The 26,916-nt window shown below is 42.5% G+C and overlaps 1 protein-coding gene across 3 annotated transcripts in view; it reads right to left on the reverse strand.

The window, feature by feature from the left end:
• Window positions 1-252: 252 nt before the first annotated feature.
• Window positions 253-26,916, reverse strand: part of FAM172A (family with sequence similarity 172 member A) — a 301,851-nt gene continuing 275,187 nt past the window's right edge. The window contains exon 11 of one of the 3 annotated variants that reach the window (XM_004586200.3): window positions 253-741. In XM_004586200.3, the coding sequence (XP_004586257.1) occupies window positions 599-741 (143 nt within the window). In that variant the 3' untranslated portion in view covers window positions 253-598. Of the gene's footprint in view, window positions 742-14,335; window positions 14,476-26,916 lie in introns of those variants that run through there. The other 2 variants (XM_004586201.2, XM_058656305.1) reach the window with 2 other exon arrangements.

A 26,916-nucleotide genomic window follows, 5' to 3' on the forward strand; every position in this document is an offset into this window, starting at 1 on the left:
AAAATGAAAACAAAGCGGTAGGCAGAGGACAATTTACACTCCTGAAATGTTATAGTACTTCTGTTCTCAATTTACATTTTTTTTTTCTGGAGAGGGGAAAAAAAAGTGACACACACCCCAAGAGGAGACAGCGAGGGATGGAGGTGCTAGAAAGGGAGAGTGAAATGGATGGAGAGGGGCAGAGCTGGTCCTCGGGCAAAACCTCACCACCCTGACACTGGGCAGGCGGTGGCGGCGGGCGGCCAAGGGCAGGCGCCGGCGGGCGGTAGGACCGCTCGGTCCTGCGCCAGGAGGCAGCGTCGGGGCAATTAAAGGCGCGCGGGCAGCGCGGGGCCGGGCACTGTCAGCCTCAATCTGCGCGCTGACGGGCGGCGTGGAGCCCGCGCCCAGCCCGCAGGAAGCACGGCCAGTGAACCCATATTGCTTTGACAGTTGCACTCATCTAGAAATAATGCAAAACGCGATTTAGATGTATACATCACGACCCTGTGCTCTGGGAAGAAAACAATCTAATGAGGGCCCGAGTGGGCTCGGCGAGGGCACGCGGGCGGCTGGGGAGTGGACCCGCGCTGCCTGGGGCTCGGCGCCCGCCCGGCCCTCACAGCTCCTCGTGCTTTATTCGGTGCGAGCGCCGCGTCCCCGCCGGCTTCAGGGAGCTGGTCTTGGCCTCCGAGGCTTCGCTGAAGAATTTGAAGATGGACGGGAAGCTCTTCCAGGAAGTGAGCTCGTGACGATCGGTGCCTGCAATGCAACACAAAACACGAGTCAGGGTCTGTGACGCTGAGGCCTCTCTTGCGGGGCGCACCCGCGTCCAGGCCCCCCGCCGAGGCGCAGGACAGCGATCCGCCCGTCCAGTCCCGACCCCCACGGCGGCGCCGCCCCCTCCTCGCCAGGGCGCACCTGCACCTGAGGGTCCCCACCCCCACCCCGCGCGGCCAGGCTTCGGGGCCCGGCCCAGGGGAGGGACGCGGACTGCTGCCAGGTCCCAGGGGCTCCGGCCGCCTAGGGCAGTCCCCGACGCCGGGCCGCGGCCCCGGCTTGCCCCCGCGGGTCGCCCCTCCGGGCCAATGGAGACGCTCGGAGCGCAGGGCCCCTCCCTCCGCTGCCAGGAAACCTCCCACCTTCCCGGCACGGCGCGCGCGGGGATTGGCTTTCCCAGAGCGCGCGGAGCAGCTCCCGCACCCACCCCGGAGCACCCAAGTTTCTTTGCTTCCCAATTTGGGGGGGGGGTCAAAACAAAACAAAAACCCACCTCCCCAAAAGAGCGTTTTTTCTAGCTTCGCCCAGGAGCAGATCCCGATTACTTTGCAAGGTCACTGGGGCAGAATCACCGGGCTGGCTCCTGGGGCCCGGATCCCACGGGGACTAATGACTGGGGGGGTGGGTCGTCTTGTTGGGCCGTTGTCCCGGGATATAGTGGGGACGATTTACACATGCTAAGAACATGTCTCATAGCGGTGACTACTAAGAGAGCATGTAGGCCTCTTGATTTGGTAGGAGGAACTGGGGCAGACACAAATTGGTTGTGAGGGAGTGAGGTTATTTTTTTGTACCACAGCTTTCTGTGGCTTAGATCTACTCTGGTTTCCAAATAAATTACCTTTGGTTTAATACAGGCGGTGAATAATAATACTGAGTAGCTATAAGAATGCATGAGCAAAGAGGCAGTGATTGTTTCTGACTACATGTGAAGAGTTTACATTATTTTACCAATAGCCGCATTGCTGAATGATTTTTAAAATTAAAAAAATAATAAAGAGTAATTACTAGGGCTCTTCCACAGAAATAATGAATGGGAACGGCTAAACTCTCTTCCTAGATCACTCAATTATGCAGATACTGCTTGGAAGTCTCTGGATTCAAGGCCTCTGTCTGATACTTTCACGTTGTTAATGATAATTCTTTAGTCTGTAATAGTAGGTCATTGCTATGGTTACTCTACAATGGTGCAACACTTTGCTTTCCCCTTCAGCTATTCGCTGAGACCTGGTAACCACATTTGTTGCCTAGCAACAGTTTTGTGACAGTATCACAATCTGGGAGTTACAACAATAAGGATGCTATGGCTGCGGCTGGTTCATGTGACTTCGCCGTGGGAGCTGGCCCTTCTGGAGGACCCTGTTCTCTGGAGGTGGCCTCCCAAGGATGTTGGGCAGCCTCCAGTCCCCTGCACAACAGCCTCGTGAACCCGCATTTGCAAGCAGAGCCCCAGGACTGGAGTCACACTCTTGAGAAATATCCTCTGATACTACTGTATTTCAGGCTCAAAAATTAGGTCATTCCTTTCTCTTTGATTACTCATCTTAGGCAAATATTTCATATAATTCAACAGAAGGTGGTGGGGATAAGTGTAGGTTCTGGTTAATCCTAAAGTGCCTAACAGGATTTTGACAATTCTTTATACACTTCTGGAAGGACTAGTGTATATATCTGTACACACACACACACACACACACTCACACACATCCATCATCATCGGGCTGTAAAGTTTCAAGTTCTTAAAAAAATGTATATGTAACATCTGGATATTCTTATTATTTATAATTTGATGTATTCGAATGGTAGTCTTACAAGATTCTTTGGAATTGGAGGCATTTATTCCCCAGACCTAAGGGAGGCATTCTAGATGTGTTCAGACATGCTGACTTTGAGATTTGGCTTCTGTCTGTAAAAGAAAACCAAGTTTCTGGATGGATAGGTTTATGAATTGACTACCTCTATTTCCACAATGTTGGCAACCCTAGTTTCTCTTCAGTAACAACTACTAAACTGAATGTTACGTGATGAAATAGTTTAAAATCCATATTTCTTCCTTTTGAAAGACCATTCTCAGATGCATATTACATGGCCCACCCCAAAACACATTAAGACCCTGCCTCCACCCCCCCAACACCAAAAGAAAAAGGTGTTAATTGTTTTTCTTCCTAAGCTTCCAGCCACATTGGCAATCCCTCCTTGGTGATCACACTTACACCTCCTAGTGTTACCCAGGCTAGGATCAATTTGTGAGCCTTCTCTCATAATTCTCCCCATCCCCTTCCCCTTGAAAACCAGATCACCGTATGAAGCTGGAGGGCTCGGAGGAATCCATGGTCTGAAGCTCTTGAGGCTCCTTTATCTCTTCCTTCTTGGTGAGAGGCCATCTGAAGGATGAGCAGCTGCCCCTGGGGATAACAGCACCACGCCAGCTCTGTAGCTGTGGCTGACGGGGACTCTGCTTGATGAATCCTCAATGCTCACCCTTGCCTGATAGTCCAGAGCAGCTTTCTAGTATTAAAGATGCATCACCTTTGGATAAGCTAGGAATGGCGCTTTTTACCTGCTGGTATGGCAACAATAGGCCATTAATTTATCTATTCGTTACAGGGTATAAAAGGTGAAAATTTGGGTCAAAAATGCAGCCTAGGGGTCAACTGGCTAATCTACTCCCTACAAGCAGGATCCCTATGGGTGCTTGGTTCATGTCCTGACTGCGCCATTTCTCATCCAGCCCCCTGCTTGTGGACTGGAAAGGTAGCGGAGGATAGCACAGGGTCCTGGAACCCTACACCCACATGGGAGACATGGAAGAAGCTCCTGACCCCTGGCTTCAGATCAGCTCAGCTCTCACCCTTGTGGTCACTTTGTGGTTGAACCAGCAGATGAAAGCTCTCTCTGTCTCTCTCTCTGTAAATCTGTCTTTCTGATAAAAACAAATATAAATAAAAAAAAAAAGAAAATGCAATTGTACTCTCCTTTTGTTAAAAAATAAGTAGTCTGTATTAACAAACTGCAATTATGTGGAAGAACATGACAGTGTTCTTTGTAGTAAGGCCGCGGGCTCCACTCTAGCATAACATTCTCTTTATCAAAAGCCCTCCCTTGGGACTGTGCCCTTCTATTTCTCAAACTTTCACACTCCTAGTCTGGAGAGATTCACACACAGCAGGGAGCAAAGGATTTCCACGGTATTAAATGCCTACCAAGTTTTCAGGGAATCATTTCTGTATCCTTTAGGATGGGCAGGCTTGTTCTAACTAGATAGTTCACCTTTGGAAAGAAATCACTATCCTAATCTATAAAATCAATTTAACATAAGAGTGGTTTAAAGGATTGCAATGTTGCAATCCAAAGAAAGTGCCTCTGTTCAGTCCCAGCCAGTGGTCTCTGGAGATATTCTAGAACTCTGGAGGGGTATGTCTGGTTGGGGGAGTGATCAGAAGGAGCAACTGCATTTAGTGCAGGATGGTCAGGCACGGAGAAGAACCTGTTCTTAGTCAGAGGCTCAGGATGGTGTATTGTTCTGCATCTCATATGGCGTTCAAATGTTTCATAGCTATTCATGTGGTTGAAAAAAATCATAATTTTGTGATTTTAGAATTTGTTTTGCAAAAAATCTCAAATTACTTTTTTTGGGGGGGGGTATAATTTTAGTATCGGCTGAATTATCCAGGAATGTAGCACCATGTAAATTGAATTGAGTATGTACTTTGCTTTTCTGACTATTACCTAGGAATTGCTTGCTTGATGAGGAAATTTCTTCACTGATGGCACCACTACCCATGCTGCCCCAGCTGTCAGCTCTCCTGTGTGGTCTACATTTGTAACTGTCAAGTTCATGAGGATCCTATGTACAGGACCAGAGGTCTTACTACTCTACTATGCCTTGCTGTGTGTATTTCCAGGATTTTAAACATTGAGATGTGTATTCATTTTTACTATGAATTAATTTTATTCTAATTTCTAAAAATCATATTTTAACATCATTTTCAATATTTATTTTTATTGGAAAGATAGATTTACAGAGACAAGGAGAGCCAGAGAGAAAGATGTTCCATCATCAGCTGGTTCACTCCCCAAAGGGCTACAATGGCTGGAACTGATCTGAGCCAAAGCCAGGAGCCAGGAGCTTCCTTTGGGTACGGGATCCCAAGGACTGGAGTCATCTCTGCTGGACAGGAAGTGGAGCAGCTGGCCCTAGAACCAATGTCCATATGGGATGCCGCACTGCAAGGTGGAGGATTATTCTATTGAGCCACTGTGACGGCCCTTCCTCCTACTTTTTAGCTAGAGCATCTCAGTGACTTAAACTTGTAAATGGACTATGTTAGCTGCAGAAGTTATCCCAGGATAGCAAAGCACTGTGTAATATATGTTATCCTTGGAGGCATTTGGATGATCAATTGTCAGCTTAAATAAAAATGAATAATTCTTTTTTATTATGTTAGAGGCTAATTCTCTCAATAATCTGATTCATACCCTGTTGTCCTTGCACCTAGCATAAATAGTTCTCCTTTACTTTGTACATGTTTCTTTTACAGTTACTATTTGTTAATGACATTTTTCATTGGGAAATGATCAAAAGGAAGAAGATCTAACTGAAATAAATACATTGAATATTTATCCCTAACTTTGATTGTTTGCTTTAAAAAATGAACTATAGCAGATTTCAAGGGAGATTAAAGAGAGCATACATGGCCAAAAGGATTAGAAATTTTTAAGTATGAAGGATGTGACTATTAATCATATGAGAAAGATCAAATTGCTAAAATGTGTTGTTTTCCCAAGAGACTACATATTTAAGAAAAGATAGCTTGTAATGGGACTGACAAAGCAGGCTACATTCACATACTAGCATTTAGGAATTAAACAAAAAGCAATGATTAAAAATAGCAGTGAGTGGAATGCTCAAATAGCAGAAGAGAGATGAAAACATTACCACAACTTCTGTAGTGTCTGTTCCCCTTACTTCTTCCTGTGATGACTGATCCAAGTGTTACTTACACGTCAGCCCTGTCCACACTCCACTTGATCTTAGTGCTTAGATTTTTTTTTTTTTTTTTGCGAGGGCGAGGGGTGAAATGGACCATGCCAAAATATGCTACTGAGCAGCCAAAATCCTGATGTTTATTTTGGCAGATATATACTATTCTAAAACAGTCCCTCATACTATGCAATAGTTGTCTTTTTTTAAAAAATTGCTTATTTGAAAGGCAGAGTTACACAGAGAAGGAGAGACATAGAAATATCTCTCTTCTCTCTGCTGGTTCACTCTCCAAATGGCTGCAACATCTGGGGCAAGGAGCCAAGAACTTCATCTGGCTCTCTGACATGGGTGCAGGGGCTCAAGGACTCGAATCATCTTCTGCTGTTTTCCCAAGCACATTAGTTGGGGGCTGGGTCAGAAGTGGAGCAGTTGAGACTTAAATTGGTACCCATATTGGGTCCTGGCATTGCAGGTGGCAGCTTAACCAGCTATGCTCAACACCAGCCTCACAGTAGTGATTATAAAGTTATATATAGGAGCTAGGGTGCTGTGGTGGAGCTGCCTATGGTGCCCACATCTCATTTGGGTGAGAGTTCAAATCCCAGCTGCTCCACTTCCGATCCAGCTTCCTGCTAAAGTGCCTGGGAAAAAAGTGGAGGATGACCCCTATGCTCCCTTCTGGGAGACTTGGAAGAAGCTCCTGGCTTCAGTTATAGCAGTGGAGGTCATCTGGGGAGTGAGCCAGGGGATGGAAGATCTCTGTGTCACTAACACTGTCCTTCAAGTAAATAAATAAACCCTTTAGAAAAGTTGTTTGTTGGGCCCGGCACTGTGGCCTAGCGGCTAAAGTCCTCGTCTTGAACACACAGGGATCCCATATGGGTGCTGGTTCTAGTCCTGGCAGCTCCACTTCCCATCTAGTTCCCTGCTTGTGGCCTGGGAAAGCAGTCAAGGATGACCCAAAGCCTTGGGACCCTGCACCTGTGTGGGAGACCTGGAGGAGGTTCCTGGCTCCTGGCTTTGGATCGACACAGCACCGGCTGTTGCGGTCACTTGGGGAGTGAATCATCAAACAGAAGATCTTCCTCTCTGTCTCTCCTCCTCTCTGTATATCTGACTTTGTAATAAAAATAAATAAATCTTTTTAAAAAGTCGTATGTAAATGCAATTTCTGGAAATAGAAAATTTTAAAAATTGAAAGAAGTATATTATCAGGGCCAGTGTTTTGACACAGTGGGTCAAGCCATCACGTGTCTCAGCACTGTTAGTCTTGACTGCTCCACTTCCAAGCCAGCTCCTTCCTAGTGGACCTGGGAAGGCAACAGAGGATGGCCCACGGAGTTGGGCCCCTGCCACTCACATGGCAAATCAAATGGAGTTCCAGGCTTCTGGCCTTGATGTGGACCAACAGCTGCTGTACCCATGTGGAGAATGAACCAGCGGGTAGAAGATATTTCCATTTCTCTCCAACTCTGTCTCTTCCCCTCTCTCTGTATCTGCCTTGCAGACAAATAAGTAAATACATCTTAATTTAAAACATAGATGTTGATTATTTACTTTGTCAGTGAATCCTATAACAGAGAAAATAATTCTGTGGTAAAACAAATAATCCTTCTCAAAATGATGCTACACCTCTCCCCAAAATTCATGCATGCACGTATGTGTACATACACAAATCAGATTCCCTAGAGATGAGATTTACTGGTAAGTTAAAAGGCTAATGTACAGTAAGACAGTCAAATAATTTCACCCAAAAGATAATCTAGGATGATTTCTTGAGCATCCATTGTTCTAATTATTGCTGGTCAGCTTATTTTGTAGGGTCTGTAACAACAAAGTTCGTGGACTTACAGATTGATTTCAGCATGTTCTCCTTGCATCTTACTATGCAACCCCCCCAAAAGGAATGCATTTTTTTAATCTATTTTATTGTATTGTTGTTGACAATCTTTACATAGTTAATTACGGTTAAAGAAAGAAAAAGAAAAAAAAAAGGTTCAAGGGGATAGGGAAGTGGGTAATACTATTATGTCCATATTGTTTCCATCATGTATCTGAGAGGAATGCATTTTTAAGACAGAAGGTAATGAGTAAATTTTGTAGGTTCCTTGGATAACATGGGAGGGAAATTAGAAAGATATGAAACACATTAATATTAACAGGATAACATGTCTATAGTACTTTCAAAAGGACAATGCTTGATTTTAAAAATTGATCTTTAACAAGAAAAAGAAGTATGGGCAATTAGGAAGTAATGAAGACCCTGTCAATAGAGCTATGTTGATAATAGCAGGTAAGGGAATCCTTGAGAAAATCTAATATATAAAAATCGGGAGGTCTGTAATATGCATTACTAAGTCCCAGTGGGATTAACTAATGATTTTATGAGCTTACCAGCAGTATTTTTAGAAAGTTATAAAGAATCAGAAAGATCAGCGTGCTGAAAAATAATGTGCCTTCGAAAAAGAAATAAAATCTAGCCTCTAAAATTCACTTAAAAATGAATTCTAGAGCTTCTAAGGAGAACATCATTTAAAACTAAAACACAAACTTACCAATATTTGAAGAGAGAAGGCTCCTAATGTAGACCCCTGCAAGGCAGAAGGGGCTAATTCTGGCTTACCCTGCCGCAGGCCCTGTAAAGCTAGGACTGTGTTGAGACTCTGAAGGCAGGGACCTCAAGTTTGACCACAAGAAAGGGGTAGGCTGAAATAACGGCATAGAATCAGTGGTGGAAACCTCTGGGTCATTTGCAATTTTGGGGGCAGCCTGGGTTTTCTGCTTTGCATCTTTTGTTGTTGTTGCAAATGTGGGTCTCTCATCTGTGATAGGGGTGAGGGATTGGGGAATACGGGACCTTTTGGCAGTCAGGACATGGCCCTGGGAAGTAAATTCATTCTTGAATGCAAGCACCTAGGTTGAAGTAGCTGGAGGTCTCTGACACTGAACCTCGGAAGATTTTGGCAATCAACCTTCTTCCAAGCAGTGAAACGAGATGCAATTTGATTGTTTCTATTCACTTCTACTGAACCCAGACAGCAGGAGTACAAGTATTTTTCTTCAATTTTCATTCATTTTGTATCTCAAATACTATTTTAACTGTTGACACCAATGGCACATCTATCATCTCAGATAACGCCTTGCCTCCAATAGCACATTGCTTCCCCTTAAGACTGGAACCCAACTGACTTCCACTTAGCCTGACCTGGCTGTCGTGGCTATTTGGTGAATCGGCAGAGCATATTGTGTTGTATTGAAGAAAGCTATTCTTTTTAAAAATTCTGAACTGGAACGATTATATGGAGACTTCACGTTTAAGAAATGACCTCCTATCCGAAGTTATTAGCATTGGCTTTGGAGAACTTTGTTCTAACTCAGCTGGTCAAAGATTGCTGCATATCCTCAGCAAAGAGCAGATTCTCACCCTCCCACACGAAAGACCTTGAACGTATTATTTTAGCAAAAACTAATGATTGGTATATAACCAAAAAATATTTGAGTTGGTTTTTTTTTTCAGAAGCGTTATGCTAACCCACAACATTAATATCTCCTTTCTGGGTTATGTTAACTGTTTGCATATTCTATCACCGAGGCATGAATCATCTTTTCCTACTATCCAACTTCTGTGTTCTGTGCTCCTCTTTAAGAACATGTGACCAGTAGCTGGTGCAGTGGCATGGCAAACTAACCCTGTGCCTGTTGTGCCAGCATTCCGTATGGGCATCAGTTTGAGTACCAGCTTCTACACATCTGATACAGCTCCCAGCCAGTGACCTGGGAAAATCGAGGAAGATGGCCCATGTCCTTGGGTCCCTGCAGCTACATGGGAGTTCCAGAAGCAATTCCTGGCTCCCAGTTTTGGACCAGCCCAGCTTTGGGCATTGGAACCATTTGGAAAGTGAGCCAGTGGATGAAAGATATCTTTCTCTCTTTTTCCTCCTTTCTTCCCTCCATCCCTCTTTCTCTTCCCAGCTCCCACTACCTTTCAAATAAGTAGATAAATAATTCTTTAAAAACAAGTACATGAAAATATATACAATGGAGAAGAGCTAATATATACAATGAAGAAGTGTAACTAGTATCTTTTCAAATTCTGTAACAAATGTAAAATGTACTTCATTACAGTGTCTTATGTGGGAGACCGGAAAAGAAGTTCCTGGAGTCCAGCTTAGGGTCAGCTCAGCTCTGGATGCTGTGGTCAACTTGGAGTGAACCAGTGGATGGAAGCCCTTCTATCTCTATCTTTCCTTCTCTCTCTTTAAAATCTGTTTCACAGTAAAACTAGATATGCTGAAAAGATACTTGCATTTTATAATGGAGTACCGGGGTTCAAGTCCCAATTAGCTTTCTGCTAACGTACAACCTGGTGGAAGCAGTGATGACTCAAGTAACTGTATCCCTGCCAGCTATCTGGAAGATTCGGCTGGAGTTCCTGTCTCCTAGCTTCAGCCTGGCCCAACCCCAGGCTGGTTTTTGGAGATTTGGGGAAGTGGCCAGTAAGATGGGAGCTTTCTCCATATCTTTGTCTCTCTCTCTAAAATAAATAGGTTAATTAAAAAATAATTATTAGGAGAGATTTCTAAAACTTTTGGGAGTATTTTTCATTTGAATTTAAAATTTGTACCCTTTAAAAAAGATTTGCTTATTCAAAAGAGGGAAGGAGGAATGGAGGAAGAGAGGGAGATGGAAGGAGAGAGGGAGAGGGAGAATCTTCCATTCTCTGGCTCATTCCCCAAATGGCTACAATGTGTGGAACTAGAGCCAGTCTGCAGCCAAGAGCCAGAAGCTTCTGGGACTCCCACATGGATGCAGGGGCTGGCACTGCAGGTACCCAATGTGCCACAGCGTTGATCTCCTTAAATTTGTGTTTTGTGCCTGCAAGGCAGGTAAAAGAGAGGGCTTCCATCTGTTGATTTGCTCCTCAAATGCTGACAATCAGGACTGGGCCAGGACTGAAGCTGGGAGCAAGGATTCAATCCAGGTGCCTTCCTGCACTCACAGGAAGCTGAAGTCGGGAGCAGAAACCGGGCACTCAGCCAGGTACTGTAATGTCACACACTGGCATCGCAATTGCTTCAGAAATGCCTACCTGCACGGGATTACTACTTTTATGAAATTTTTAAGGCTGTAAATACCATGCCCTTTAGTACGTAACAAGCAAATCCTCTTTCATGATCACAGAGTAATCAACACATTCAGAATATTTTATGTTTTTCCATCTCTTGGTTTACTTCTTAAATGCTCACGATAGCCTTGGACGGACCCAGCTGACACCAGGTACCTGGAACTCCACCTGGGTCATCCCCTATGGGCAGCAGAGACTCGCCTTGGGTAATTACAGCTGCTTCCCAGACTCTGTATTAGCAGGAAGCTGCAACTGGAAAAAGAGCTGAGACTCAAACGCAGGCACTCTCCTCGGAGCTGCAGGCATCCTAAGTGGCAGTGCAACAGTTGCATCCAGTGCTCACACCTTCTCGCAGCACTCTGTACCCGTCTCCACAGAATCCACCATAAGGGCACATATTGTAAACTGATAATATTGAATAAGTATTTGCGTTCATTTGTATCTGTTTCTGTGGGACTCTCTTAAGACCTATTTATTTTTACTGTAAAGTCAGATATACAGAGATGAGGAGAGACAGAGAGGAAGATCTTCCCTACATTGACTCACTCCCCAAGAGACTGCAACAGCTGGAGCTGAGCCCATCTGAAGCCAGGAGCTTCTTTTGGGTCTGCCATGCAGATGCAGGGTCCCAAGACCTTGGGTCGTCCTCGACTGCTTTCCCAGGCCACAAGCAGGGAGCTGGATGGGAAGCAGGGCTGCCGGGATTAGAACTGGCACCCATATGGGATCCAGGTGCATGCAAAGCGAGGACTTTAACCTTTATATTTTTAGTAAGCCATTTTAGAAAAAGCTCACATTAGAATGTGTTTAAAGTATGCCTAGTTAAGTTTATATATCTATCACTGGATAGGTAAATTAAATAGCCATCCTTTCACCCTATTTCACATACAAATAAGCATACATTCCAGGAAAGAAGGAAATTCCTTGCTTATCCAATATATGTGTTTCTGCCATTTTGCCGTTAGCCCTTGGAGGGTTAACTGCAGTCAAATTAAAATCAGTCAAAATTTTCCATCTGCTAAAAGAGACTTGATGGAGAGGAGACTGAAATCAGTGACTAAAGTGAAGTTTCCAAAATATTTGATGCTTATATTTAACTATGATAATTTTCTTTCATACCCATTAGAAAAATGTCGAATTAACTGTATACATTGGTGCTGAGAACTGGAAAAAAGTATACACAGCTGAGCTGAGGAACTTCAAATTTAAAATCTATTTTTGAGCTATTCTGTCAATGTGCCTGAGATTCTGGATAAGCCATTTAACTTTGATTTGCCCTCATTTGTCTATTTCTAGAGCCAGAAAGAATCTTGTTTACCATACAGACAGAATAGACTGCTAAGAGGATCTGCAGTCAACCTCCTGGAGTTGTAATAGGAAATGGAACACAGAAGCAAAAGCACATCTTATTAAAAAGAGTTACCACAAACAAACCACCTGTAGGAGAACCAGGAGGGGACTTTGCTGTTCTACCTATGCTAGCTAGAGAAAGAGGCAGACAGCACAGATTAAGTACAAAGGAAAAAAAACAAAACTGCCAAAAATTGTACCACTGAGAGATAACTTGGAATATATTCCTTCAGATGTTATTTTCCTACACATAAACACTTACTCATTGTGTTTATAAAGATTATATTTTCATAAAGATTTTTTAAAAGAGAGCTCTTGTTCTGCTAGTCAGTTAACTCTCCTCTTTGTAACAGTGATAAACTCGGACAAAATGTTAAAACACAGCGACTGGATGGCATGGCGAGCTCTCCACGCAGGCCAACTGGAGGGGCTTAAGCCATTCCGTCGGGGCTGGTCCTTCACCCACACAGCACTTGCCTTTCTGCATGTTCAGGGTGGTGAGAACCCAAACAGAAGGCTGTCAGCTTTTTGGCCTGAGATGGAGTTTTGGGATGCCAGAACAGCTGGAAGCTAGAAGGGAAATTCCTTACAGAAAGAAGCCAACCACAGAAGGGGAGTAATTCCAAATCTGTGAATAAATCCCTCTCCACCTTTTTTTTTTTTTTTTTTTTTGCTGGATTCTCAACTCTGACTGTCTGGAGAGGACTCCAAAGAGCTGCAAAAATGAAGAACCAGAGCAGAGATTTTCAGCTTTTGTCCACAGCAGGAGAGGTAGTTTAGACTTCAGGCTTGATAAACTCCTCAGGCTTCCCGTGGAAACACAGAAGGGACATTTCTCTAGCGGCAGACCATAATTATGAGCAGTAACCAGATATTACCACAATAAAGTGTTAAGCCAAGCTGGAACACTTTCAGGTTGTCAACTCATGGTTTAAATTCCCACCACAACCAAGATCACCATCCTTCGGGAGAGTAGGACAGAACTCAAAGACTAAATAACTTCTTTTCTACAATGTCCAACATATATGAAAATTTAGCCAATACAGAAACAGGAAAATTTAATCCACAGCCATGAAGGGGGAAAAGATAACAGAAATAGACTTAAAATGATCCAGATATTGAAATGAGCAAATGAGGATTTTATTTTTTTAAAAGATTTATTTATTTATTTATGGAAAGTCAGATGTACAGAGATGAGAGACAGAAAGATTTTCCATCCACTGATTCACTTTCCAAGTGGCTGCAACGGCCGGTGCTGAACCGATCTGCAGCCAGGAGCCAGGAGCTTCTTCTAGGTCTCCCACGCACATGCAGGGTTGTGGGAGATCACCCCTGGATGTCTGCCTACTCAGCCTATGAGGAAGGTCATAAGGACATGGAACACTCTGTACCTAGGGGAGCCCCCTGACAATGGTCTTGGCACACCGAGACCTCAACCTGACCTGCTCACTGGCCATACAGGTGAAAGCAGTGGGCTGCACCCTGGTTTTCCTTCTCTGTCTTTGGACAAGCTGTGCCGGGACCTCATGGGGAAGTAGCTCTGAGAAGTTGGTATGGTCCCACATTGCCTGCCAGCCATAAATGGTATATGTGAATTGCAGCAGGATTGGATGTTTCAGAGAGATAGAGTTGCCTTCTAGCCAATTACAGTGCTATTATTGGGTGGCAAGATTGTTGGGAGACATCCCTCTGCCTTCCCCTTTTCTTCAGATATAAAAGATTGTGCTTGCTTTGCAATAAACGGACATGCTAGACCAGAGTGTCTCCGGTGGTTCTTGGGGAAGAACACTGTCACCTTACCCTTCGGTGGTCATGGGGACCTGCTGGTCAGAACCCCCGAGATAGTGCCCAAAACCTTTGGGTCATCTTCTACTGCTTTCCTAGGCCACAAACAGGGAAATTTTTTGTTAAGTTTTGTAATAATACAACTGATTCTTTGGTGCAAAAATTAAAACAATGTATTTTTCATGCATATGGTGTAACATAGGGGAACAATCATATAAATAAAAGAATAAATGAACTATGATAATGATGCATAAACTAACTTTAAATCCCAATAGCAGTCATAAGAAAATAATACAAAAGTGCCTAGCATGATGACCTAGTGGCTAAATCCTCGCCTTGCATGTACAGGAATCTCATGTGGGTGCCAGTTATGTCCCAGCTGCTACACTTCCCATCCAGCTCTCTGTTTGTGGCCTGGGAAGGCAATAGAGAAGGGTGACCCAAAGCCTTGGGACCCTGAAAAAGACATCTTTTGATATTTCAATTAAAACAGAGGTTGAAAGGCCAGATGAGGACTGGAAGGAAATTTAAAAACTCTGGGGGAGTTATAGTGATGTTCTAGATATTTATTACGATGCTGATTTTAGTGGATTGCTATGGCTTGAATGTGTTCCCTAGAAAGTATGAGGTGGAAACTTAGTTCCCAACTGAATAGTGTTAAGAGGAGTGCCCTTGTGAAGTATCTAGATCATGAAGATTCTACTCTCATGAATGGAACAGTGTTGATCCTAGCAGGAGTTGAAGCCTTTTCTCTTGCCTGCTCTCCACCCTTTCACAATGGGATGAGACAGCAAGAAGGACTTACAGCAGTGTGATATGATGTCCAACATGTATAGGTTGAACATTCAGGGCACCAGTGAACCTGTCAGTGATAAAGAGTATAAGAGTACTTTATCACTGAAGGATTGGCAAAGTTTCCAGAGAATGTTGAAAATTATAGTCCCAAAAGGACAGTCCAGTAAAAATTCATCAACCCTTTTTATTGTATAGACTGCTATTACGAGTCATTACATCCCAAGGCAGCAGAACTAATGGGTATGTAATAATAATTTAAACCCAATGACATTTTAAAAAGATATATGACAATGAAGTAACAAGTAACAGACAATGCAGTTAGTGTTTTCTAAGTGCATAGTATTTTTTCAATTTTGAGTTGATGCAATAAATACTTAAGGCCCAAATATAGTCTCACACTAAACTGCTCTCATCCAAGTTTTCAATAATTCTTAATGGGAGGATCCCACCATGGTAGGGTCAAGTGAATTAATCTGGTTTTACAATAGGAAACAGGAAGAAACAGTTCATGGGCCTTGTCTCCAAGTTAAAATGCATATGTCACTACAAAAAACAGGGCTTTAATCAAAATGTTAATAATGTTGTTTTTTGGTAATGTAAAATAAATTTAACCATCCATTAGAAGAAGAAATGATCTGGAATTCTGTAATTTAACAAATATTACTTGCTGTCAGAGTTGGGAGAATACTACGTTGGATAATCTTCAGGGGACTGGTTGAATGATCTGATCAGCTGTACAGGAATACAACCCTATGTCTCGTCTGCTGTGAGGGTGGTGCTCTATGTCTGCTGGTAGTGACATGGCATCATGCTTGCAGCATTTACTGCTCCAATTATTCAAGAGTCACCCTTTCCTAAAGCTGATTTCACAGAACCTTGGCTTTATGAGATGTCAACTGATTCAAGGGCTTGTGTCAACACTTAGGAAAACTGCCATTACCACTTTTTTTTTTTTTTAAATCCAGGCTTCAGTAAGCTACTGTTGCTTTGCTGACAAAGAAAGGAGGAACTCATTGGGTACCACCTCCCAAACATACATTACCAACAAATTCTCTTGGGATTTTTTAAAGCCATCCCCCCTAAAAAAACAAACATGCTGTGGAAATTTTTGAACTATAGAAAATGTAGACATGAACTAGAGTTGTAGCAGGTGGAAAAAAGGAGAGAACAAATGTTAGAAAGAATAAATATTGCTTACACCATGTTTTTCTGTTGACGTTTCTGTAAACACAAAATGCTTCTTACTGGCTTTAACCTTGTGCAGGTATTTTAAATCTTTTTTTTTTAAATGTGAAAATGGTGCTAGTAGCAATAATACCTACAAGGAAGTGTTTTTAGTAAGAATTAAAGTTATGTACATGCATAATAGGTATAGTGTCTGCCACATGAACCTGTATGAAAAATGAGAATGACTATAACTATTCCAATGGTTTTGTACAGCTTAAAAGATCTGGCTGCTTTCTTCTGATCACATATGAAGAAAAAAATCAATTCCTATTTTAACCTATTCTTGTGCTTTTACACCATTCCTAAGTGAAAGATTCTGAGAGAACACACTCCTAAGAAACCTGCCTACCTTTACATTGGACCAAGGAACCTCTCGTTAGGCATTTTGGCCCTAGAAAGTTTCTGGCTATCTTCATGTATATGAAGATCCTATATATTCCAATCCACTGCTGGTAGGAATATAAACTAGTGCACCCATTAAGACAAACCAGTGAGGTTGGAAAAGGAAGGAGCCATGTTTCTAAACCATAGACAGAGAAACTGAGTCCGGCAGATGTGAAATGAGTGGCCAGATGCTGTGGTGTGTGCAGAGCAGTGAGTGAGGCATACCCGCATCTGTGCAGGGCCATGGTCCTCCTCACATCACTCTGTGCCATAATGAAGAATGCTGAGGCAGCAGTAACCGCTCTGCAACTTCTTTCTGCAGCTGGAAATACCTTTACTTCTTTGTGTCCATACTTTCTCAAGGGATAGCGAACAAGTTCTTTCTACGTTAGAAAGCTTAGTTGTCAGAATATCACATTAAAAAGTGTTTTTCTACTCTTCCCCACGTGTTGGTCTGTCAGGCATCATCAAATGATCACTCCCCTCCACCCCTGGGGTGCTGATGTAGTTTGACAGCCAAGGGTGGCCCCTCTCTGTCCCTGCCTGCTAACACAGAAGACCAAACAAACAAACAAACAAACAAACAAAAAACTAGTCCCACTCATCTTCGTTCATATCTTGACCTTCCCACCCTCAATGAAGACCCACACAGGCATGCATCCCTCTCAAATAAAATAAAAATAAATGAAAACAAAAAGTGTTTTTTAATTGTTTTTGTTTTGTTTTCAGGGCTGGTGTGATGGCTCAAGTAGTTCATCCTCAGCCTCCAAGTGCCAGCATGCCATACTTCATGTCAGGGCTACTCCACTTTCACTCCAACTCCCTGCACATGGTCTGGGAAAGCAGTGCAAGATGGATCAAGTCCTTGGGCCCCTGCACGCACATACAAGATCCAGAAGAAGCTTCCGGCTTTGGATTGGTTCAGCTCCAGCTGTTATGGCCATATGGGGAATGAACCAGCAGATGGAAGATCTTTCTGTCTCCTGCTCTCCTGTAAAATCTGCCTTTTCAATAAAAATAAATAAATCCTTAAAAATGCTTTTCCTTTTTTGATATCAGGATTTATTTATGTTATCCTCATTCCTTTTACTATGTTTATGTTTCCCCAAATTTATTACTTAGTTACTGTTACTGCCTCAGTCTTAATAAATTTGAAGACATTGTTGGCATAAGATTCCTCCATTATCAAACTCCTCCTTGGCACCTGTGAAACTTTCATTGCCACCACTCTTGGAGAGCACCCTGGTCTGATCTAACCATTGCTGGCTTTTCTGTTTTGTGAAAATTACCCTGCTGGGCTTCGGTCTCTTCTAAGACAATACATAATGGTAGCAGTTCACATTCTTGTTCGTGGGCACTCTGTGACATGGTGGTCACGGAAGCCTGTTACATTCCAAGTGCCACCCTAACAGATATATTCATCGGCAATTTCACATATGAGGGATATTTGTGGTGTTTATTCTCAAGATACATTATCTTTACCAACTTGTTTCTTTAGTCTGTATCATTACTTGCATAAGGATGTATATATGTGCACACACACACTTACACATAAAAGCTGTAAGCTGGACTGAAGGAGTTTATAGGACAGCCTTCCAGCTATACAACTCAAACAAGGATGAAGTTCATGTTGTGGCTGGTATCCGTTCAGTTTCTGCACTTTCTCACTGTGATCAGCAACACTATCATTAGGCAGCTGAGTCCTTAATCCTGTGTCACCTTCAAATTTTCTCTACAGTGGCACTTGCTTTTTTATTTTTTCCCCCCTGTGTCCTTGCATCTAATCCCTCTCCTGTGGCTTAGCAAATTTTACAGTGCATACATGCTGGTGACAAAAGGCAGGGAGCTGCCTTTGAAAACCAGTTAGTAATACACAAGAAGGGGCAAAAAAAAAAAATTGGCTGGACTAGTGCATTTTCATCACCTTTGGGAACGGCACCTCAGTCAGTGACGTCACGCTCCTCAGCCGTACAAAGGAATCAAGTTGTTTTCAACTTGATGAACACAGGACAGTGGCGCTAGCAGGATCAGACAGCCTCCAGCAGGGAGAAACACGGAGAGGCCGCACAGAACTGCCCAGCGGGGGGTTCTTACTGTCACACCCTACTTCCTGCCAGCCACGCTTCATGCCATTGTCCTGTGCAATGGTCATCACTACACTTCCTATTACCTGAGCTCAGCATTTTTATTTTTATTGGAAAGTCAGATCTACAGAGAGAAGGAGAGACAGAGAAAGGTTTATCTGCTGGTTCACTCCCAAAGTGGCTGGAATGGCTGGAGCTGAGCTGATCTGAAACCAGGAGCCTGGAGCAGCTGCTGGGTCTCCCATGTGAGTACAGCGTCCCAAGGGTTTGGGCTATCCTCCACTGCTTTTCCAGACCATGAGCAGGGAGCTGGATGGGAAGTGGAGCAGCCATATGAACAGGTGCCCATATGAGATCCAGGTGCATGCAAGGCAAGGACTTTGGCCACTAGGCTACTGTGCCGGGCCCATTTGCCCAGGCTTTTAATTAATACCTTGTATTTTGGCTCTGGTGTTTTGTCTTCACTTTTTCTTTCTTTTCTTTTATATTTTTAAAATTTATTTATTTATTTGAAATTCAGAATTACAGAATGAGAGGGAGAGACAGATCTCCATTTGCTGGTTCAATCCCCAAATGGCTGTACCGGGCCAGGGCTGGGCCAGGATACAGCCAAGAGCCCACATGCTTCATGCGGGCCTCCCACGTGGGGGCAGGGGGGCAGCACTTGGGCCATCTTCTGGTGTTTTCCCAGGTACATTAGCAGGGAGCTGGACTGGAAGCGGAGCAACTGGGACTTCAACTGGTGTCCACATGACATGCCTGTACTGTAGACTGTGGTTTTGTCCACTATGCCACAATGTTGGCTCCCCTATTCTCTTCCGATGAAAATGTAAGCTCAGTTAGGGCAGGGATGTTGCTGTCACCACTGTGTCCCCTGGGTAGGGCCCAGAACATATCATATCCCTGCTGGACACAGAAAGAACTGCTGAGTGACTGACCAGTAAAGTCTTCCATAATTGTGGAAATTCAATAAATGCCCAACTGAATTAGAAATGAATAACAGACGTTTTATGACATCAGTACTTAACTTTGAAGGTTTATATTTTCCAGAGAAAAGAATATATATTATTATGAAAGTTTTTAAATATAAAATCCTTAAATACTTTTCAAGAATGTAGCTGCTGAGTTCCGAATACTAAAAATGACAAGATAATGCAGGTTTTACTTCTCGCTTGCTGCTAAGCCTGTTATTCTCAGTAACCCAATCATCTGGGTGAATGATCATATTTTTTATGATTGCTAAAAGCTTCTGAAGCTACATGAAACATAATTTTTTAACTATATATTTATTTTAAAAGTGAGTTCAATACCACTTTCTGGATTTTGTATTAATAGCTTCTGCATTAAAAAAAGCTAGTTTTTTATTCCATAGACATAATTTTAGGGATTCATGCACTGTTCACATTTATTTTTGAAAAGTATAATGAAAGGAAGAAATACAACACTGTTCAGTATTTTGATTTTTAAACACATCTCTTCATTTCAGCAGAATTTAAAAAAGGAACAAATTTCTAGTGGCTAAAAGAAAAGAAAAAAGAAAAACAAAACAGAGGGCCCCATGCCACCTTGGAGTGTTCTAGCTCTGGCTCCTGATGCTAAGAGGCAGCAGCTATGGCTGCAGCAACTGGTTTCCTGCCACCGAGGCATACGTGCAAGGTGAGGGTTCTCAGTTCCCGAGGCTGGCAGCAGCACAGTCCTGCTGTTGCAGGCATTCGGGGTGTGAACCAGTGCACCGAATCCTTCTCTCTCTCATTCTCTCTCTCTGCCTCTCAAAATAAAAGGGGAAAATTAACAAACACAAATGCACACTCTACATACCATTGTGTCCCCAAATATAAACTAACACTACCCACAATAGTTTATGGCAGAGTTCTGAAATTTGTTGGGATGCAGATTTAGGCCCTTGCTTAAATATAACTAGACAAAACAAAACGAAACAAACGAAAAACCTAAACAAACCCTTACTTTACAGGAACTTCTGTGTTTCAATCAGGGGTTCTCAGGGCTACGTCCTTGGCGGCTGAAGGGTCTAACGGCCAGGCGCCATCCACGTCGCTTTGGTGTTTGCATGTTCTTCCGTTTGCAGGCATTACGCCTCAGTACGTGTGAACTACAGGTATGGAGAACGAGTGTGTGCAGAAAGCGCGACTTCCATATGTCAGGGAGAGAACTGGGAATTGTTCACAGGAGTAAGTTAACACTCTCCACTCTCTGCAGATCTGAGATAAGATGAATGGAATAGCAATGCCGTGGAGACTCTGGCCTCTCCTACAGCACAGCTAGCATCAAGCAATCTGCATCCTTTTGCATTGGTTAGAGATCTACTATTCTCTGAAACACTGTACAAGAAGTGGGAAATCGGAGACAGTTACTCTTGGCATCATCAGTGCATCACGCTACCAGTCTAACATTAGTGAAGAAGCCAGATGTAACTTCCAGGAGACCTTCCTCCTTTCCCTGCAGAGGTATTTGATCTTTCACTGACATAGCCTGTATTTTGTCAGCACATTATAAAAAAATGGTTTTGATGATTAAGCTCCCCAAATAAGAGATGTTCAATTAAAAAAAATCAGCAACTTGTAGCTCAAATACCATAAAATCCTTAAAAACACAGGTTAATAATCATAGAAGAATTCAGGTCATGTTAAAATTTTCGGGATTCACTGCACATGGCAGACACTGCCAAGCAGTCAGTGCGTAAGGAAAACACAGCGCGCATCTCATCCTTGACATTACGGCCGTGCTGCCCCCTTGAAAGGATCCAAGACTCACCTACCTTATTGCCAACTGTACTGCATGTATAGTAAGTGGCACTAAAATGAAATTTGCACATGTTCTGAGAAATTATATTTAGACACATAAGTTATCTATAATGTACTGTAATGTCCACAATGAAAATGACATTACATTACAAACCTCCCAACTTTACCTACAGACTGCTTTTCCTATTTACAACATGCTCAGCACACTAAACTGAGACACTCCTGCTAAAAACAACAGTAACTATGTCTGTTATGTAATTTGTGCTGTTTTCTTTAAGACAATGCTTTCTACTTTCGCTGTACTTGGCAGTAAGTGATCGGCTATTATCTACATTAGAGGAGTACAAGGTATCTACCACTCTATTCTGTGAGGGTGGAATGCCCTGCTATCAATGAGTTAGGCTTCTTAATGTCTCCAATGGAATACCAACTCCATCATCAGCCTGTGTAGTATCTCTCTTAGTTACAACACAAGCTATCATCAAGACGCTCATGAGAGATCTGCACCTTCAGTTCTCTAATATTCAGTCCAATACTGCCCAAACTGGTTAAGACGATGATATCCAGGAGAGAATTGCAAGGCACATCTAAATGACCCAATCTTAGATGTTTCCACCTTTGGATATACTAAAGCTAGAGCAAATTATAATGAATTCGACAGGGTCTCCTGTGTGAGCCTTGAGTAATGATTTAATGTTATTATAGGCTTTTATGGATCAATATAAATGACATAGGGAATGCTAACTACATTTTACATAATACTTTGGTAGATGACATGGGTCATGATGTGTTAGTCCATGAATCTTGAGTACAAATCCATATGACTTCATTTTATTTTTCTTTCAACTAACATATTTTTCAAAAAGCTGAGGAAATGGTGGTCAGCAAAAACAGATGTGCTCACTGCCTTCAGGGAGTTTATATTCTAATGGGGGAAACAGACATGCAACGAACAATCTCACAAGTAACTGTAAATAAACAACATGTGACTTTTATTTGATATAGAGTGCATAAACTTACATTTTCATGTGTGTTATGTATCTTAGTTTTTCAAGTGAAGAAGATATTGCCAGGCATCAGGAAGGCTTTGAGATGCATTCTATGCTGAATTAATTTAATTATTACATCAAAGACTAGTGGCCAATGACTTTTGTCCCTAAGCAGTCCATAATATTATAAAAATCTCTATTTTAATGATAATGTTGCAGTTTGTCTTCTTTCCTGTAGGCTGGCCAAAGGAAGTAAGAAGGGATTAAGCTACATAGCATAGAAAAAGGTAACAATTATGTGTTTCTTAAAGTTCTACTTCATAATTTCATTTGAGAATCAGAGAGCTGTTCTGTATATTCACTGGTATGTCAAAGTACAAAATTTTTACACAAGTTCCAAGTTAAGAGTTCTTTCTTGAACTTGCAATGTTATATAAAATTGAGGACTTCAATTATCTTTAACCCCATGACAGAAACAAGGGGCTGATTAAAATTCCATGAAGTACTACAGGATATGTTAAAAATATCAGCATTTCATAATCTTTTGAAACTCTTCAGTACTTTAATGGTACTTCTAATAGTGCCTAACACTTGGGAGGATTCCACAGTTTGGCTCCTATAAGGTGGTTTTTGACAGCAAATATGCAGGAACCAGAATCCATACTGAAACTTGAATGTGAGCCATTTAGACTTCATGATATTGCCCAAATGTGAAGTGGTTTCCACTGGCAATACCATAATATCTTCTCACTGAAGCAAGAAGCTGAGTTTGGAGGATGCTTAGCGACCAAAAGAAGCAGACATTATCTAAGACTTGATCAGACAGGAAAAAATTTGAAAAAGAATTTCTGGCATTCATTCAGTGGAAAATGAAGGAATGAAGAAGCCAAATAAAGTTAACAGCTCTAAAGAAAGGGAGGAATTTGTGGTGCTCTAAAGCCTGCACCATCACCGCCATGCTCACTGATGCCAACACACACTTACTGCGTTTTCACCATGTGCAAAGAGCACAATGATACAGACTGCAGCTATCATGGTGCTGAATGTCAAAGGCTCTCATTCTGAACAAAAGGGTCTAACTATTCTTCAAATATGTTCAAAGCAGGTCTAGCTACTCCCTGCCACTCTCTTATTTCCTTGCTTCCCCAGCACCTAACTACTATTCTTTAAAAAACCATTTCAACCTGCATCTCACTCCTCTGTAACTCCATGTGGGGTTTCGATGATAGCAGAAACTTGGTAAATATACATGGTTTGTGTGAGTGGAGTGCAAGGATTTTAACACTAGATTCAGAGACAGAGATGTCTTTCTTGCTAGCAAGAAATCTTAACCCTTTTATGATGTTTCTTTCTTGTACAGTGTCTAACATGGAATGGGTTTTCAAAAAAAAGGTTGGATAATCAATATCATACGAACTCCAGAATAACATTTATTGGCACACATTATGCTTCAGATGCATCTTAATGCTGAGTTCCCACAGGCTATACAGGTTATTACTGTTCTCTTTTAGAGAGACGCAGATAAAGTCTACAGAGATGACAGATTATAGACAGGATGCTGACTTATACAGGCTGGACTGTTGGACTGCGGTTCCTACTTTTCACTACTATATTATACAGGTAAGTAGGATAAGCAATATTACAAGGGAGTTTATGCTAAAGCTCAGCTGAATGGCGCAGTCTTCCAAATTCAGAAAAGATGGGGACTGAGCAGTAGGGGCAGCTTGGGAAGTAGAAGGCATCGCAGAGGCAGGTTTTGGAAGAAGAGAAAGAAGACTTAGGTACTGAGGAAGCAACAGGAGAAACGAACAGAAAAATGGAGATAAATGCTCATAATTATATGGAGAACATAGTTGAGATTAGACTTGTTTGGACACAATCAGAATTCAGATAGTAAACCTAAATTAGAGACTTACAAGGATAGATTTCATTCTTTTTGTAGAATGGGAGTAAATCAGTTTTTGTTTTGCTTTTTTTGTAATGTACAGAAAATGGTGTGAAGTCTGCTTTTTTTTTTTTTTTTTTTTAGGAAGATGCATTCAGTGCAATAGGAGGTGGGAGTTTAAGGGAAAGAGTGAGGGAGAAACACCACTTAGGTGGAAGTTAGAAGAAGGACTGGAATGAGGAAGTGGGGATGTATAAAGAGAAAAGCCTACAGCGAAAGGCCAAACCGATGAAACCAGAGACTGCCAGGATGTTAGAGACCTGGGTGAATCAGGATCTGTCTTGGTGACACATACTGATGATGTCACTGTCACAAACGGGGATGCTCCCTCCTAGGAGGGTTGGTCTTTGGGAAGATTATTAAGCTTGTAATTCAAAACACTCAATTCTTAAAGGATAAAGCACTTACTAAACTAAATTGCTTAACAATTGTTTGGGCATTAATGATGAGTCAGATACTAGAAACAGAATGGTGAGTAGGACCTTAGAGAAAAGAGGTATTATTCAAGTAATTACAATACTGATGAGTTTTATGTTTTAAAGATATTATGTGTTTGAAAGGCAGAGTAACAAAGAGGTGGAGACACATGCAGGAAGGCACAGAAGGATGGAATGAGGAAGAAAGAGAAGTGGGGAGGGAAGGGAGAGAGATAGAGAGAGACATTTTCCAAATAACTGCAATGGCCTGGGTGGACAAGGTGAAGTCAGGAGCCTGGAACTCCATCCTGGTCTCCCACAGGGGATGCAGGGGGTCCATGAACTTGGGATATCTGCTTATAGACATGATTCAAGGACAGCAGTAAGGCCATATTTTGCCTTACGTGACATTATACCACCAACTGAACCAGGGAAGAACACTGAACGAGGATTAGCCAAATCACAGGATCATCATCTGTAGTCTAGAGCAGAAGATGAGAAGAAAATAAACTGTGTGGTGGCCTAGGGGCTCAAGTCTTTGCCTTGAATGCACCAGGATACCATATGAGCACCAGTTTGTGTCTGGTGACCCTGCTTCCCATCCAGCTCCCTGTTTGTGGCCTGGGAAAGCAGTTGAGGATAACCCAAAGCCTTGGGACCCTGCACCCATGTGGGAGACCCTAAAGAAGCTCCTGGCTACTGGCTGCAGATAGGCGCAGCTTCGGCCATCATGGCAACTTGGGGAGTGAACCAGTGGACAGAAGATCTTCCTCTCTGTCCCTCCCCCTTTCTGTATATCTGACTTTCCAATAAAAATAATTAAATCTTTAAAAAGTAATTTTCTTAAGATTTTGAATGGAATGAATGAAAAGACTGGCGAAGGCTTGCAGCTGAAGACTCCTGAGTAAAGCCAGGACTGGAGAGTTCTGCTGGCTGGGCATTGGCCAAGGCTCTAAGTGGGCAGCAACAATAACTGGAAAACACTTGTTGGTCAGTTATGAAAAAGAAAAACAGAGTCATCTCCAGAAAGATACCATATGTCTCATGAAGATAAATGGCAGGAGTAGCCTTTTATAGAAGCATATTTTTAAAAGATTGATATTTATTTATTTGAAAGGCAGAGTGACAAGTAGAGAGGGAGAGACACAGAGAGGAGAGAAAGAGATCTTCTGTCTGCTGGCTCACCCTCCAAATGGCCAAAATGGTTGGGGCTAGGCAAGGCCAAAGTCAGAAGTCAGGAACTCCATCTGGGTCTCCCACGTGGCAGCAGGGGTCCAAACACTTGGGCCATCTCCCGATGCCTTCCAAGGTGCAGGGAGCAGTTGCAACTTCAACAGCCACTGTGATATGGGATGCCAGCATTTGAAATGGTGTACCACAATACTGGCTCACATTAATTTTCATTTACTCTCTAGTCTCAAGATGATGAAAACCTTTACGATAATGTGTACAAGACTCATTTCACATTAGAGCTAAATAATAAGGGCTAAATGACTCACACTAAAATTTGAGTATAGGATTAAGTTCTTCCCAGGGCCAGCATTGTGTTATAGCAGTTAAGACACCATCTGTGATGTATCCCTTATGAATGTGGTTCCAGCCAAGGTTACTCCAGTGCTGATCCAGTTAACTGCTCATGTGCCTAGGAAAGCAGCAGAACATGGCTCAAGGATCGGGGTTCCTGTCATCTACCTGGGAGACCTAACTGGAAGACCTGGCTTCTGGCTTCAGCCTGGCTCAGTTTTAGGTGTTGTGGTCTGTTGAGACTGAACCACCACCTGGAACATTTCTTTCTCTCTCGGCCCCTTCCTCTGTCTGCCTTTCAAAGAAATAAAGCAAATCTTAAAAAAAGAAAGAATCTTCTTCAGAAGCCAAACCATACATTCATAAGCATCAGGGGTTGAGTTAGCTGAGTGGGTCTCTTCCTTATAAACAAAAGGGCCTGGCTGCAACAGGCTGAAACACCCCCCCACCCCTGCTGGATAAAAGTAAACTCAAAAAGAGATAGTATATTGAGTTCAGCTACCAGGGGAAATAAATTATTACATATATAAAAACAAATCTGTTTGCTACTTTTAAGTGTCTTTAATTGTCATAATTATAGTAAGCCTATCTCAACACAGATGCGAAAGATAAATTCTCAGGAAAATTGCCACAAGTGTTGATACTTATATTCAAGTGTTATGTTTTTATGCCATATACCATACACATATACATGAAGATACTTATACACACCCACACACCTAACTACATGCCTTCAATGAGACATCAATTATACCAATGTGCAAACAGAATTTGATGACTTCCT

Source organism: Ochotona princeps, chromosome 28 (assembly GCF_030435755.1).
Source record: "Ochotona princeps isolate mOchPri1 chromosome 28, mOchPri1.hap1, whole genome shotgun sequence".
NCBI classification, from domain to species: domain Eukaryota; kingdom Metazoa; phylum Chordata; class Mammalia; order Lagomorpha; family Ochotonidae; genus Ochotona; species Ochotona princeps.